General features: G+C 38.5%; 1 protein-coding gene across 2 annotated transcripts in view; it reads left to right on the top strand.

Moving 5' to 3' along the window:
- FRS2 (fibroblast growth factor receptor substrate 2) overlaps window positions 1–14920 on the top strand; it is a 46872-nt gene that overhangs the window by 22420 nt on the left and 9532 nt on the right. The window contains exons 2-6 of one of the 2 annotated variants that reach the window (XM_061467116.1): window positions 5493–5598; window positions 8116–8207; window positions 10106–10292; window positions 13398–13556; window positions 14489–14652. In XM_061467116.1, the coding sequence (XP_061323100.1) occupies window positions 8142–8207; window positions 10106–10292; window positions 13398–13556; window positions 14489–14652 (576 nt within the window). In that variant the 5' untranslated portion in view covers window positions 5493–5598; window positions 8116–8141. Of the gene's footprint in view, window positions 1–5492; window positions 5599–8115; window positions 8208–10105; window positions 10293–12662; window positions 12695–13397; window positions 13557–14488; window positions 14653–14920 lie in introns of those variants that run through there. The other variant, XM_061467117.1, reaches the window with a different exon arrangement.

Here is a 14920-nt window from a genome sequence, read left to right as displayed (position 1 = left end):
AGGATGAATCTGGTGTCTACTGTGAGAATGAAGACCTTGGGCCCACTGTAGGAGAGGAACTGGTTCGAGACCATCTTAAAAATCTGAATGTGCAGAAGTCCATGGGTCCTGATGAAATCCATCCACGGTTCCTGAAGGAGCTGGTGAATGAAGTTGCTAAGCCGCTGGGCCATCATATCTGAGAAATCACGGCAGTCAGGTGAAGTTCCCGATGACTGGAAAAAGGGAAATATAACCCCCATTTTCAAGAAGGGGAAAATGGATCACCCTGGGAATTACAGACCAGTCAGTCTCATCTCTGTGACTGGCAAAATCTTGGAGCAGATTCTCCTGGAAGGCATGCTACGGCACATGAAAAACAACAAGGTGCTTGGTGACAGCCAGCATGGCTTCACTAAGGGGAAATCCTGCCTGTCCAATTTGGTGGCCTTCTATGATGGGGCTACAGAACTGATGGACAGGGGTAGAGCAGTTGATGTCATCTACCTGGACTTGTGCAAAGCGTTCGACACTGTCCCACACGACATCCTTGTCTCTAAATTGGAGAGACATCAATTTGATGGATGGACCACTTGGTGGATAAAGAACTGGCTGGATGGCCGCACACAAAGAGTTGTGGTCAATGGGTCAATGCCCGGCTGGAGACCAGTAACGAGTGGTGTCCTTCAGGGATCAGTGTTGGGACCGGTCTTATTTAACATCTTTGTTGCTGACACGGACAGTGGGATTGAGTGCGCCCTCAGCAAGTTTGCCGATGACACCAAGCTGTGTGGTTCGGTTGATACGCTGGAGGGAAGGAATGCCATCCAGAGGGACCTTGACACGCTTGTGAGGTGGGCTGATGCCAACCTCATGAAGTTTAACCATGCCAAGTGCAAGGTCCTACACCTGGGTCGGAGCAATCCCAGGCACAGCTACAGGTTGGGCAGAGAAGAGATTCAGAGCAGCCCTGTGGAGAAGGACTTGGGGGTGCTGGTCGATGAGAAAATGAATGAGTTGGCAGTGTGCGCTGGCAGCCCAGAAAGCCAACTGTATCCTGGGCTGCATCAAAAGGAGTGTGACCAGCAGGTCAAAGGAGGTGATCCTCTATTCTGCTCTTGTGAGACCTCACCTGGAGTATTGTGTGCAGTTCTGGTGTCCTCAACATAAAAAGGACATGGAACTGTTGGAACAAGTCCAGAGGAGGGCCACGAGGATGTGGGGACAGGGGACTGGAGCACCTCCTGTGTGAAGATAGGCTGAGAAAGTTGGGGCTGTTCAGCCTGGAGAAGAGAAGGCTGCATGGAGACCTCATAGCAGCCTTCCAGTATCTGAAGGGGGCCTATAGGGATGCTGGGGAGGGACTCTTCATTAGGGACTGTAGTGACAGGACAAGGGGTAATGGGTTAAAACTTAAACAGGGGAAGTTTAGATTGGATATAAGGAGGAAATTCTTTCCTGTAAGGGTGGTGAGGCACTGGAATAGGTTGCCCAGGGAGGTTGTGAATGCTTCATCCCTGGCAGTGTTCAAGGCCAGGTTGGATGAGGCCTTGGGTGATATGGTTGAGTGTGAGGTGTCCCTGCCCTTGGTAGGGGGGCTGGAACTTGATGATCTTAAGGTCCTTTCCAACCCTAACTATTCTATGATTCTATGTGACCAGTCAGAAATTCTCAGCAGGAATGAGATGTTTTAAGGTCTTAAGTTTTAAGAAATTAGGAAGAAAAGATGCTAGCCATTTTTCAACTGCCTTACTCCCTCAAATACTGGTTTAGCAGAATAATTATTTTTTAAAATAATAATAGTTGCCTTTTCATACGTGTATCTCGTGTTTCCAAATGACTTATTTCCACAGAAATTGATGTTAAATGTAGAGTGTTTGGTAATACTTCCTTTTACTCTACCTTTTCAGTAAATACTTTAAATGAGTAGGAAATAAAAGTGCAGAGGAGTTTGGTGTTCTAGTAGTTGGGATTATGTCCTTTTACATACATGTATGTACATTTGATTTATTTATTTTTTTTCTACATAGCTTAGGCCAAATGAGAAACAGTCTTCGAAAATGGTCGATGATGACACTTTAAATTTAAAAGTGTATGTAGTCTTCTAAATTGGAAAGTTGGAATATTATAGACAAAAATGATGTTCTAAATGTGTATTTCTGTTGCTTAGCTGTGATCAAAATGATATTTTGATGCTTGATAATATGTGAATGAATACACTCAAGTGCTTGTCAGCCTGAGTGCTAACAACCTGTACACAGGCATCTTTCTCCAGTTACTCCATTGTACTCATTGGCCTTTCTAGATACTAAAATTTCTGAAGCCCCAATTTAAAAAAGCCCAAATTTTTTTAAACTACACTTTTGTGGTACAAAACACTTTATGTTAATGTGCTATGGTTATGTTTTCTGCACTCTCCCTGTATGTGTAAGAGCAAGACATACAGAGGATCTAGCACTGTGGTAGTTAGTGATTTGAAAGATCACATTTTCATTTGAAAAGAATTCATGCAAAAAAAATGGATTTACAGACAAGGCATCTTTGCTTCTCCATACTTCTTCTGGGCCATGCTATGGTTTGGGAGTTTTCCTTCCCTGAGTTCTAAAAGCTGTGTGCTGGGAATTGAAATATCCCCCAAAGTTAATCTTTGATTCTGCAACCAGAGCATGCAGAGCTAATTTAACGCCAGGTTTTACCTTGGCATTGCAACAGTGAGCAGAGTTTAATGGGTCAGCCAGTTATCATGAGCAAAAGGAGGAATATGACTGCAGCTTGCCCATGTGGCTTTTCTTACATGAAGGAAACACGTATGTTCTGACGATTCCCAAGCTGGGGACATTGCACAATTGCAAGTGTCCGAATTTCCCCAAGCTTTGGCATACAACTTTAAAAAAATATCTACTGTATTTACATTGATACTTTGTCTTCTTTGACTTTTCAGATTAGCATAACTTGTTGCCGATGCGTAGTTCTTTGAGGGAAAAGGACATGGTTCACTTTACAGAGCCAAGTAATAAATCTTCCTGAAGTTATGGCAGTTCCTAACTTTAACTCTGTTAACAAGGTGTAGATAAGCGCTGGTCCTCGTTTGTCTTGCCTGGGATTTTACCTTGTAGAGCAGTAATGAATGTGTTGGGGAGAATCAGAAAATACTCACCCCTTCCCCCTCCTTGCATGACTGCACCCAACCACCACTGATATTTTGTGAACGGGAAATTACAGCTCCTAAATTTGACATTTTAGACATAACTGAAAAGATTAACTTTTAGGGTTGTGGCTGTGAAAATGTCTACTCCTTGTATGTTTAAGTTTGGGTAAATATTTTGCAATCTGGGAAGATTTAAGAAAATCACAAACAGTAAATGGCCAACTTGTAATTGGAAACAACTGGTTGGAGAATTTTGCTATTCCTTTACGTTTAAAAGAAGTTAGGTGCTGTAAATTTGTGTGCTTTCTTTTATCCATTAAAATCTCTGTTTAGATCACTTGAAGTATCATTCTTGGGTAACTGAAAATAGGCTCCTCTGCTTTGGGTAGCCAAACCATGTGAAGGCTTTATAACTCTGCTAGAAAAATATCAGGGTAAATACCTGTGCAAACACACCTGCATGAGTGTAGCTTGCCTGTGAAAAGTTTTAATTTTACTATTTTTCTAATGACTACCTGTAAGATTCCACTGGAGTGAGGTGCATGTGTGTGCAAAGCTTTCTGCTCCCTCTTTCCTTTCTCCCATCCTAAAGATTTTTAGCAGGGAATTCGGTAAACTAAGTAAATCCCAGTCATTAGTGCAGCAGCTAAGTTTTCTGAAAACTGGGCAGAGATGGCTAATGCTGTGATTCTGTCCCCAGCTGGCTCTGGCACTTGCTAGGCTCTCTGCTGAGCTGGTCTGGTATGTTGAGCCAACAAAAATGTAACCTGACCAAAAAACAGTTAAATAATACCAGCTAGATGGGTCAGGCCATCATAGAACCAGAGCCCTCTGCATGTTGCAGAGGGACAGATCTTCAATACAACTGTGTATGATTTTGTCCAAGATCAAGAAGGCTTATGGCTAAAGGGCAAATAAATTATAGGAAGCATATGTGACTTGCTCCAAGTTCCTGGTACTAAATACTACTTATGCACAGCAGAGAATCTGTATGTGTAGTATGTGTATGCAAAATAACATACCTGTCAAGCAGTTCAGTAAGTTTAGCCCTCTACCGTTGTGAAATCTAGGGTTTAGTTTCAAGTTAAATACAAGTTGGTTATTTCTTTTTTTTTAATGTCTTACTGCAGTACAATCAAACTTACCTTGAGTCCATGTCATCCTTTAGTGTTAACTAGGATAGCTTTATTGGATCAAACGTGAAATACAAGTGTCTCCGGTATCCTGTTTCTGACAGTAAATAGTGAATTCTGACAGCCAATATTAAATATAAGGGAACAGTAAGAAGGAGCATGTCTGTGTTCTAAGACCCTTCTAAATATCTGCAGCTTATAGGCTTTTTGAGCCAGATGTGACATCCTTGAGTTTACAAGCTCTTCATGGAGCTTGTGTTTCCCCAGTTACTTTCTGAGTCTTTAAATTTCTGGAACTCATTCCCACAATATGTTGTGGATCACAAAGTTTAATTACATACCATGTGCAAAACTACTGTGTTTTTTTTGACCCTGCCTCTTAATAGTGTCCACTGCTGCTTCCTAATGCTTGCACTTGGAAAGTACTTGTGCTTTATTTATCTCCTCCATGTCACCTATGATTCGGTACTCATCTTTTCTAACCTCTGTGGCTCCTTTTTCCAGGCTGAGCAGTCCAAGCACTATGTTTCTGGTTTTACTCTGCTTTTCTTGACAGGGGAAGGCATGATTGCATACCTTACTGCATCTGTGGGTGCACTGGGGATGCATACAGTAGAATTGTATTTTTGGTTTGGCTCTTCGAGTTCTTTTCAAACAATTGTTTCATTTGCTTTATGATAGCTACTGAGCTAGTGTTTTGTTGAACTGTGTGACTACATGACTGGTTTTCCTACCAGATAGAGCTCCTATGCTAGTTGCGTTATTTTGCATTTACCAGTGCTGCAGTGTTAGCCATACAAGTCAGCATTTGTGTGTGTTCAGTAGGATAAGCAAGAGGGAGTTAGGCAGAGGAAGCTGTATGTGTTCCTTCTGTTTGTGTCCTGTGGTTTGGGTCAGTATGTGCTAAGGATAATGGGAGCTTCATATCTGTCACTTCCACACACTGAATTGGGTAAGCAGTGAGTGGGAATGAGTGGAGTCCCCAGTGTTATAGGTGACAATGCAGAAAGGGACACCAGGTGATTTTCTTCCAAGACCCAGCTAGGCACTGAAATGCTGGGGAAGCTCTGAGAGATCAGTCTCTTGTTTAAAATTCCACTTAAGATGCATCCTGGCCAGCAATACCTCACTTGACATAATACTGCCAAAATAATTTTAAAGTACGTATTTTTGCTATTTACTAACTTGTATCTTAAAACCCAGAAAAATTACATTTCTCTGTACTCTTCTAGTTCTAGGTCAAATGATTAGTTCTGTGACAAGGCAGCATGACACTTTGAGTATGACAGAAGCCCTGATGCTGCAGGAGAGGCTGGGAATATTAATGGCCAAATCTAGGTGAGTGATTTTTAATTCTGCTGGTTCCCTAACTGTTTCATTTATTCCTCGTAGCCTTAGTTTACATCTCTTCTTTGAACCAACATTGCAGTTCTTGATTTTCTGAAGTATTAATATCAGAATATATTGGAGACAAAGTAACAAGCTTACATAATTATCAAGACCCTACCCTTTCTTTTTGTCTTTCTTGAGATACAGTGGCCATACTTCATACAATTTCATATAGTTTATTGCAAGCTTTCTGCTTGCAACTCTAGTGATTTATTCCAAACTATTTTGCAGTTAAGGATTTTTTAAATTGTTTTAAGTTTGCAAGCACCTGCCTACAACAGATTTTATCAGCTGTTTTATGCTGAATGCCGAGAAAGTCATGATACTAAAACAGCATGCTACTGTCTAGTTCTGTTTCCACTTTGTCAAAATGTTTGGGGAGGTCTAACACTGAGCTTTATTAAGTGCAAGTTATCTGTGCCTGAAAGCTGCTAGAAGCATCTACAGCTATGACTGCTGTATGGACCAGAGCTTGAAAACTTTTGCTGCAAATTTATATATTCATTGTGAATCTGCATTGCAGCTGTTGTCACTTGTTGCTCTTTTTAGCAGTGAATTCTCAGCATGAGTAGGGTACCATCAATAGGCTAGCAAGACCAACAACGTGAACATTACTGTAGTGAGGCATTGTGGAGTGCAGGGTAGGAAATTAGTAGTAGGTTTTATTACCTGTATCTCCCTCTCTAAACAAATCAGGCAGAATTCAGAAGTAAAAATTTTGCTGAACTAACTATGGCATGTATGTGTGAAGACTGTTAAAAATAGTCTGTAATTGAGTGATTTGACTGATGAAAAAGATTTAGGACTTTGCTATGCAAAAATCAGTTGTGTGTAGCATAGCTTCATTCTCTAACAGTACAAGCAAGCAATCAACTCCCCAGTTTCATATTGAGCGGAGGGAAAAAAGCTCCATCAAATTAATGCATGTTTTGGTGTTACAGCCAGAAATGACAGTAGAGAATCCATGATTTTGACTGTGTGTCTGGCACTTTGCCTCTTATTGGGATTAATCCAAGCCATATTGTTACCTTTTATGTTAAATTCTCCATTTCACCTCTTCAGGGCTTTAGTGGCAGATTTATACAGTCTCTAGGATAGCAGTATCTCTTTTGAGTGGGTTTTCTGGTCAAGAAGAGTGGAAGAGTTATCCGCTCTTCATTGTGTTTCTTGCACCTTACTTCTCAGCAGACTAAAGTGCTACTTGGGGTACTACTTCTGCATGCTAATACAAATGCCTGTCTAGAAAGCATGTCTCAGTCTTATTAAGGTGACATCAGATTTTTTTCCCCTTTAATCAGGCAAAGTTACCAACCAGTTCCTCTTTCTTGATTCCTAATGGCATATCTTGTGTTGACTTACTCTTCCAGGATTTTGCCCCACTTTTCATTTTTGTAGTGGAAATTCTAGTTCTTACCCAGTATAAAGATGAGGTAAATAGTCAAGGTTTCTTTTGTCTGACTCTCATTCTTAAATACCCATTTAATACCCTCTACCACCCATTCTGCAAGGTGGTAGAGGGAGGAGAAGGTTGTTGTGAGACTTGGTTCTATGAACATTTTATCATTGTTTTATGAAAGTTCTACCACACATAGAAAAATATTTAAATGAAAACATTTAAATGCCAAATATTTTTATTTCCTTATTTTAGGTTGGTTGAATATTTTAGAGTTTTATAGCAAATGAAGTAGACTCTGTAACACAATCCAAATAGAACTGAAATAAAAAAACCTTCAAGTTTTGAAATATTTGTGTTGAATGTGGGTTTTTTTCCTTCCCTTGACTTTGGTTGCATAGTTTTATGTACATTGCTATATGGGAAGTATTTAAATGTGAAGCACAGAGGCTCGCTGCACTGCTGCCAGCACAGGGCTGCCTCCAGGCTTAGAATGCCTCCATTCTCTCTTGCAAGCCAGCCCTGGAGCTGCTGAAGCCAGGGCAGCCTTTCAGGACTGCCATGCAGGCTCTTTGTGTTGCCTCTGCCTGGTAACTTCCCACAGCCCAGGGCTTGTATGGGCATCACTAGGGCTGTGCTCAGCAGTCTCGGCTGGGGAGTGCTCATTTAGAACTGGAATCCAGAGAGTTGCCCTGTGTAAAGGCCCTGGTTCAGGAGATGAGAATTGCACACAGTAAGTTGTTGGGTTTTGTTTTCCCCAAGCTGCTGCCATGGGAATTAAGGTGACAAATCAAATGGGTCTGTTTTGTAGTAACCTAGAGTTGAATTATTGGTAGGACTTTAACCGCTCGGTGTTGCCACTCCTAAATGCCAAATCTAATTTAACTATTTAAAAATATGTCTAATATTTATGTTGTTTTTGTTTTTTTTTTATTGCTTATGACTGTAAAACTCATCATGAAGAATTGTCATTTCAAAGAGCAATTTGTTTGGGGTTTTTATTGATAATACTCTAATTATTCTTCAACTAAATGATACTTCTCATGTTTGGTTGGGTCTTTTTTCGCCTTTAGAGATCACATGGTCTTCTAAAGAAGTCATGGGTAGCTGTTGTAGCTGTCCAGATAAAGAAACTGTCCCAGATAACCATCGAAATAAGTTTAAGGTAAGCAAATGATGTGATACGTTCTTAATTATTTTGTTGCTTTCTTGCAGAGCAGGTAATTATTTTTTTCTTAAAAAAATTAAGTAAAAAAAGGGTGAGAATTACTGAACAGTTAAAACATTGCAGAGTTGAAAGTGTCCATAGCTACAGGTTTCTACTGCCCCTTTGAGAAATCCTCTCTTACCAGCAGTGACAGGAATTCTCTAGATGGGTAGGCTTTTTTGTGACAGTTTTGATCTTCAGGAAAGAGCAGCAGTCCTGTGCTTTTGTTGGTAGGGCCCTAGTAAATGTTTTTGCTTCTGTGAGGTTATGGAAGTTAGGAGGGGAGTTGTGAGCGTAAGGGAAGATCTGTTGGAGAAGTGTGATTGTGAACCTGTATGTGGAGTCAGCAATGGAAAATTTTTGAAGCCCACTACTAATGGCAGTATTTTTGTCAGGATAATAAAAAGTTTTTATTTTGTCGTTTAAGAAATTTTATTTATAAATGTGCTTCTGTCCCTCGTATCCCTGGAATTTATAAGCTTATGTCACACTTGTTCATATGTTTAACATGCTTAATATGAAGCTGCTGAAGTCAGTGACTTTAAGTAAACATACCTTTGCATAGTCACACAAGTCAGATTTGCTTCTGTGCTCCAGACTGTCTCTGTGAGTTGGCAAAGGAATGTAATGCTTCCATAGTGGAAAAACTATTCATGAGTTGCCTTAGGGCAACACCAAAATGAGCTTTAAAGCCATGGGATTTCTGGAAATGTTTCATATTATCAGTAGAAAAAGCTGAAGGATAAAATATTTTTCTGTTTTCTTGCTTTTTATGCATTTGACATCAATCACTTTGTGTTACTAGTTCCTATTTTTCTCCTCATAGAATTTGTCTATTGTTTGTGTGGGTCACTGATTTAGCAGCAGGGGGAGGAGATGCAAGCATGTAATTTGTAAAATGAAGAAAGTTGGCATAAGCCTCAGTGGCAGATTTAACTATTCCTAATTCTTTTCAGTTGACTAGATTCCAACTTGAAAATCTCTCTTTAAGGAGTAACATTCATCAATATCATAGGGAAGATTTTTTTGGTAGCCTTTTTATTGAGTAAGACGCAATCCCATTAGAAGCAGTATTGTGAGATAAAATAAATGCAGAGGAATCTTCTAATTGAAGATGTCCATACAGGGGTGTTGGACTAGATGACCTTTGAAGCTCCCTTCCAACCCAAACCATTTCTATGAGTCTGTGAAAATAGACATTGTCCAGATTGCCTAAAGGATGCAGATGACCTCAAACCGGTTTAAAAGCAGAAAAAAAGGGTTTTAATCTTTGTACACATTTTCACACAAGGTAATCATAGGATATTTGAATTATTTGGGGTTTTTTTTTGAAAAGGCATAAAAAAGTCTAAACCAGTCTGGTGATTCAGCACAGTGCAAGGCTACACACGTATGTGAAGGAAGCTTTATCTTGGAGCTGCTTATCTTTTTCATTCCTTTACCCAACTTTAAGTGGGGTTATATGACAAATCAAATGTTTTTTCAGAAATGGGTCTCTAAAAATATTTCATTATCTGAGGTATGCCTTATCTGGATGAAAACACTAGAACATGTACATAAAGCCAGTTTAAAAAAATTAAACTTACAAATCTCTTGTGTTTTAAATTTCTCCTTGGATTTTACAGTAATGTCATGTAGTCTTACTCAAACTGCTTTTAAATATGTATTACTTTTAATTCTGGGTGGGGGAAGCAAAGGAACTGGTTTGATGAGGTGTTTTGTGTTTTTAACTTTTACCTCAAGGATCATAACCAGTATGACAGAGCAGGTGGAGCATTATCAGGGAAACATTAGTAGTAGTAGTATTGGTGTTCAGACAGTACTGACCTAATGCTATTTAACTTCTTTTTTTATAGGTTATTAATGTCGATGATGATGGTAATGAACTGGGTTCTGGCATAATGGAACTTACAGATACAGAACTAATTTTGTACACCCGTAAAAGGGACTCTGTAAAATGGCACTACCTCTGTCTCCGTCGCTATGGCTATGACTCAAATCTTTTCTCTTTTGAAAGTGGCCGAAGGTGTCAAACTGGACAAGGTATGTGATCTTTTGGTATTAAAAGCTTTTTGGAAATTATTTGATGTTGGATGACACTTCCCTTCCTTCTCCCCCCATCCCCCAAACAAAAAGTATATCTGCCTGTCCTTTGGCAAGAGTTCTAAAGGCTATAGTTTTATATGGGAAGGTGGTTTCTGGGGTAAGAAAGTGTGTTACCTTATGAGGAATGGTCTTACGGTAAAATGAGGATTTCAGTTACACAGTTTTTGGCATTGTAGGTCTGGATAGCTCTCATCAACTTAGGAGGTGTTTTTGGCAAGGAAATCCTTCTATCTCAGAGGCTGACTTGACCTTCAGAGAAGGGCAGTGAAACGAACTGTGGAGGAATCTCCTTGGAATTCAAAGAATTCTCAATTTTTAGATTTTTAAAAGATTGGAGCACTGATATGAACTGGATATCCTGACTCTGTTATTGTCTTCAGTAACACACTTGTGTTTCTTTCATCCTCTTCCTAAAACAAATGCCACTTCCATTTATATCAGTGATGCCATTTTCAAATTCATATTATTTGTATGAAGTGTAATCTCCAGTTATGCTCAGTTAGTTATTTTCTATGTGGCTTTAATTGGAAAAGATGGTTACCTTTGCAGTTCCCAGATCATGCCTGCCTTTGCCAAGGTTGGCTCCCAGTGAGAAGATTTAGGCTTTTCTCTCTTCACTGCAGCAGTCCCCAAGGGTATAGTGGTTTTGGCCTCGTTTTGCATCTTTCCACTGGAATGTAGCTGTGTGTAGTTGGAATTCTTACGTATTCGTATCTTGTGAAATTAAGTTGCGTTTTCATTTTCTTACAGATTTTTAGCATTTAGTAGTGCTTTTATCAATAATGATATTTAGCAATTGCACCTTCTTAAAATTTGACTGTAAAAAATCAGTAAGATGAAAGAACTTGATCATAAACAAAGTTTACCATTCAGTCTTCCTTGTCCAAGCAGAGGTAAGAGCAGACAGTTGGGGTATTCTCAGATTATTTCCTAATGAGAAACGGAGATGTTTTCAAATGTTACAGCACACTCCATACTGACCTAAATTCTCAGGCTCCTTGAAGCAAGTGATAAACTTTGTCTTGAAGGAAATCACTTTAATTAGTTTTTCAGATTTAATTTACTGCTGCTTCTAAATACGTAAAATAGATAAAATTAAACTGAAAATATTATTTTAAAGGTTCTTTCCCATGGCCTGTTAGCAAATGTGCACAATTTTCCACCAAAGTCTAAATGACTTTTCTGCTAGCTTCCTATATTAATTTTTAATAGAGAAGATTAAGCAGCCTGTGTAAGCAGCAGCCCTTTCCTCCCTCTTTTGTTTCTTGCCTTCCTTATGTAATATTAAAAGTCTGTGAGTATTGAGAAAAAAGAAATCTGCCAGAAAATGTTCTCTCTGCTGCCTTTTTTGCAGTGGAGCATTGTTCCTGAGACCTACACTGGGCACAGTTGCAAAACTTCACTTGGTGAGATGACCAAGAATTTCATTTGAGTATACCCTGAATATTGCCCAGCAACTTTTACTGATTGCATTACTTGATATTCTCGTTTGTGTTTTCCATTTAATCTCAAATTATATTAATTGATAAGTTTTGGGAGTGCACCTAAATAGATAATTAAGGGTAGAAAACTTGGGGGAGATTGTGTGTCACCGTGTTCCGTAAATGACAGATCACATTGTATTAATGTGGACATATTTAATAAAAATCAAGGTTTCATCAGGTTGGTTTTGCTTGCAGTTTCAGTGCCAATTTGGTTCACCTCCTACTTTAAGGAATCAGCAGTTTGGAAGCACTTTTTAAAACAAATAGGTAAAGACAGCTGAATTTCTCAGAAACATACTGGGAGCTTTTTAAAGTTTGTGAACCTAGATTTTTTTCTTTTTTTTCAATTTTATTTTACTTTTTGTCCCTTAAGATTTAAGTATCTTGTGTGAATTTTCATAAATATGTAAAAAATTAAACATGGTTTATACTTGAACTGGATCGTGGGTTGGAGAAATGGCGTAGAGAAGCAGCTCTGCAGCTGCTGTGTTGCAAGCATGAAGCTTATTCACCACAGCAGCTGAATATTAATTGTGGAGTGTCATTCCTCTAAGTCCATTTGATATATTCCCAGCTGGGGTTTTGTGAACTTCTGCCATGTGGAGCCTTTCTGGTAGTTCTGATGTCACAGTTCTCTGTCCTTAAATAAATATATTTTGATAGTAATTGCCAGTGTATTACCATAACTGTACTTACAGAACTAGCTATTTAGGTAGGTAGTTTTAGTAGAGTGTTTTAAGATTGTAATACTCACTTTAAAAAATGAGCAACCCACCCACGTTTAACAAGCATGTCAACTTTAACTTCATGCTTTCAATGGAAGAATAATCCAAAGCTGCGACTTTGCTGGTGATGGTAAGTTGGGGCGCTCCCTGCTGTTTAAAGGCAAAGTGGCACAATACACACGCAAAAGACATGGTATTGCTGCTAACTTTGTTTTCTGTGTCTATCCTTTAGCCTAAAGCAATTGGTTTGTTACTGTCCGTTTCACACAGTTTGTCTTACTAGCTTTTCATTTTAATCCTTTCAAAGAAACCAAACTTTTATCCAATGTTTAAATTCTTCTTTGCTGTTGTACAGGGATCTTATTTTTATGGTAATTTAATAGAAACCTGATTTAAAAAATATGACTGTGTAACACCACAGTAGTTTCATTTAGTAGTTGTGTTTTGGGTTTTTTAATTAATTTATCAAACAGGTATCCTTTTTCTCAGCTTAAAAAAAAAAAAAAGAAAAAACCTTGCCCTGCTTTGTGTGTTTTGTTTTGTTTAAACCCCTCATTTAGCACTCAAAACTTAGTTTGCTCTTATCTGAACCAGTTTTCTGTTCTAACTGAACTTTTGGTGCATGGGAATCTTACTCTTCTATTAGATAAACACTTTTAAGGTTTTTACAGTAATTTGTGTATTTTGGTGCAATAAAAGTTTCTTAACATTTTGTTTCTTTGGCAGGTATTCATTCCATGGATTCCAGTTCTGTTTTTTTTGAAAGTTACATACATTGTAAGACATGTTTCTTTAAGTTAAAGGATTTTGATTTTTTCCTTGTGTATTTATAGGAATCTTTGCCTTTAAATGTGCCCGTGCAGAAGAGCTATTTAATATGTTGCAAGAGATAATGCAGAATAATAGCATAAATGTGGTAGAAGAACCAGTAGTAGAAAGGAATAATCATCAAACTGAGTTGGAAGCTCCAAGAACCCCTCGAACACCTACCAGTAAGTATGGTTATACTATCAGATGACGTACCTGAATGTAATGTGGTGCTTAGCTGAAAATAGCATTTAATTTTCATTAAATCTTTAAGTAATTAAAAAGAAAACCAATTTAAAGCTAAGAGGCTAAGTACCAGTAATGCATTCTCTTGAGGTACTTGCTGAGGATTTTTTTAGGGAATCCTAAGTCTTGGTAACAAAACTGCCATGCTCAAGTTCTTCAGCTTTAAGAAACAAGTTTTGGGAACTTGGTTGTTTCATAAGAACACTGCTTCACTGAAGCAGTGTTGCATTACAAAGCAATTCAATAGGTGTATGGGTATGAACACTGAAGCAGTGTTGCTTTATAATACGTCACCATATTTTACTTGCAGCATTTCTGAGAAATGTTAATGTTGGGTAATGTTCCAACCTTTTTATTAGGGGGGAAAAAGTAATGGTAATATCACATCTACAGTGGGTTTGTAATACTTATTTTGCTGTGAGTAGATAGATGGGTGGAGTCCTTTCAAAAATACCAGAGGATTTTAAGTAATCTCAGACAGATGGCTTGATATTTGAAACTAGGAATTCCAGGTTATTGATGATTTCAGGGAAATAGAAGCTTATTATTATGTGTACTGTTTGTTAAGGAGACATGTTAATGTAAAATGAGAAGTTGGATAGGGAGTTTACTGGGGGAACTGTGATGTGTAATACACCTGGATTTCAGTGGTTGCTTCAGAGATTTTTCTCAGTAAATACTGGGATGCTGTACTCTCCAATTTGCTTTTCCTTTCCTCTCCCCCAGCAATTCCCCTTGTGACTGTTTAACATTGGTTTACATATTTTAATTTCTCCTTTGAAAATCGAAAATGAAGATACAAAGCATCTTACTCATATACAGTAAAATGTTCTATTTTAATATGGCTTTACTTGTTTTCTAATTGAATCAGCTCCTGGGTTCAATGCACAAAGTTTACCTAATGGCTATCCCAGATATCCATCTTTTGGAGATGCTTCATCACATCCTTCCAGCAGACATCCTTCTGTCGGAAGTGCACGCCTCCCCTCTGTTGGTGAAGAATCAACGCATCCTTTACTTGTAGCAGAGGAGCAAGTGGGTATTTTTTCCTTTTATGTAAGTTAGGTTCTGCATTAGTTCAGATTTTTCTAATGCTTGCTCTTTAGGCTTTCATTTGTGTTTTTCAGTATAGGGTGTAATGTATTCCTACCATATATTAACTGCCTCAAAAAAGTGTTTGCTTTGCCTTTTTAAAATGACACTTTGTAGGATAGCTTGTGGAGGAAAGTAACTGCTTTAAGTTGCTCATCTTATATATTAATAAAGATACAGAAAGTATGTATTGGCATATACTCAAAAATTT

Source organism: Pezoporus flaviventris, unplaced genomic scaffold (assembly GCF_033815535.1).
Source record: "Pezoporus flaviventris isolate CSIRO_AGI_PZ_B2104156 unplaced genomic scaffold, CSIRO_AGI_Pfla_v1 ptg000045l, whole genome shotgun sequence".
Classification (NCBI taxonomy): domain Eukaryota; kingdom Metazoa; phylum Chordata; class Aves; order Psittaciformes; family Psittacidae; genus Pezoporus; species Pezoporus flaviventris.
This window is presented reverse-complemented; position numbering and strand designations above follow the sequence as displayed.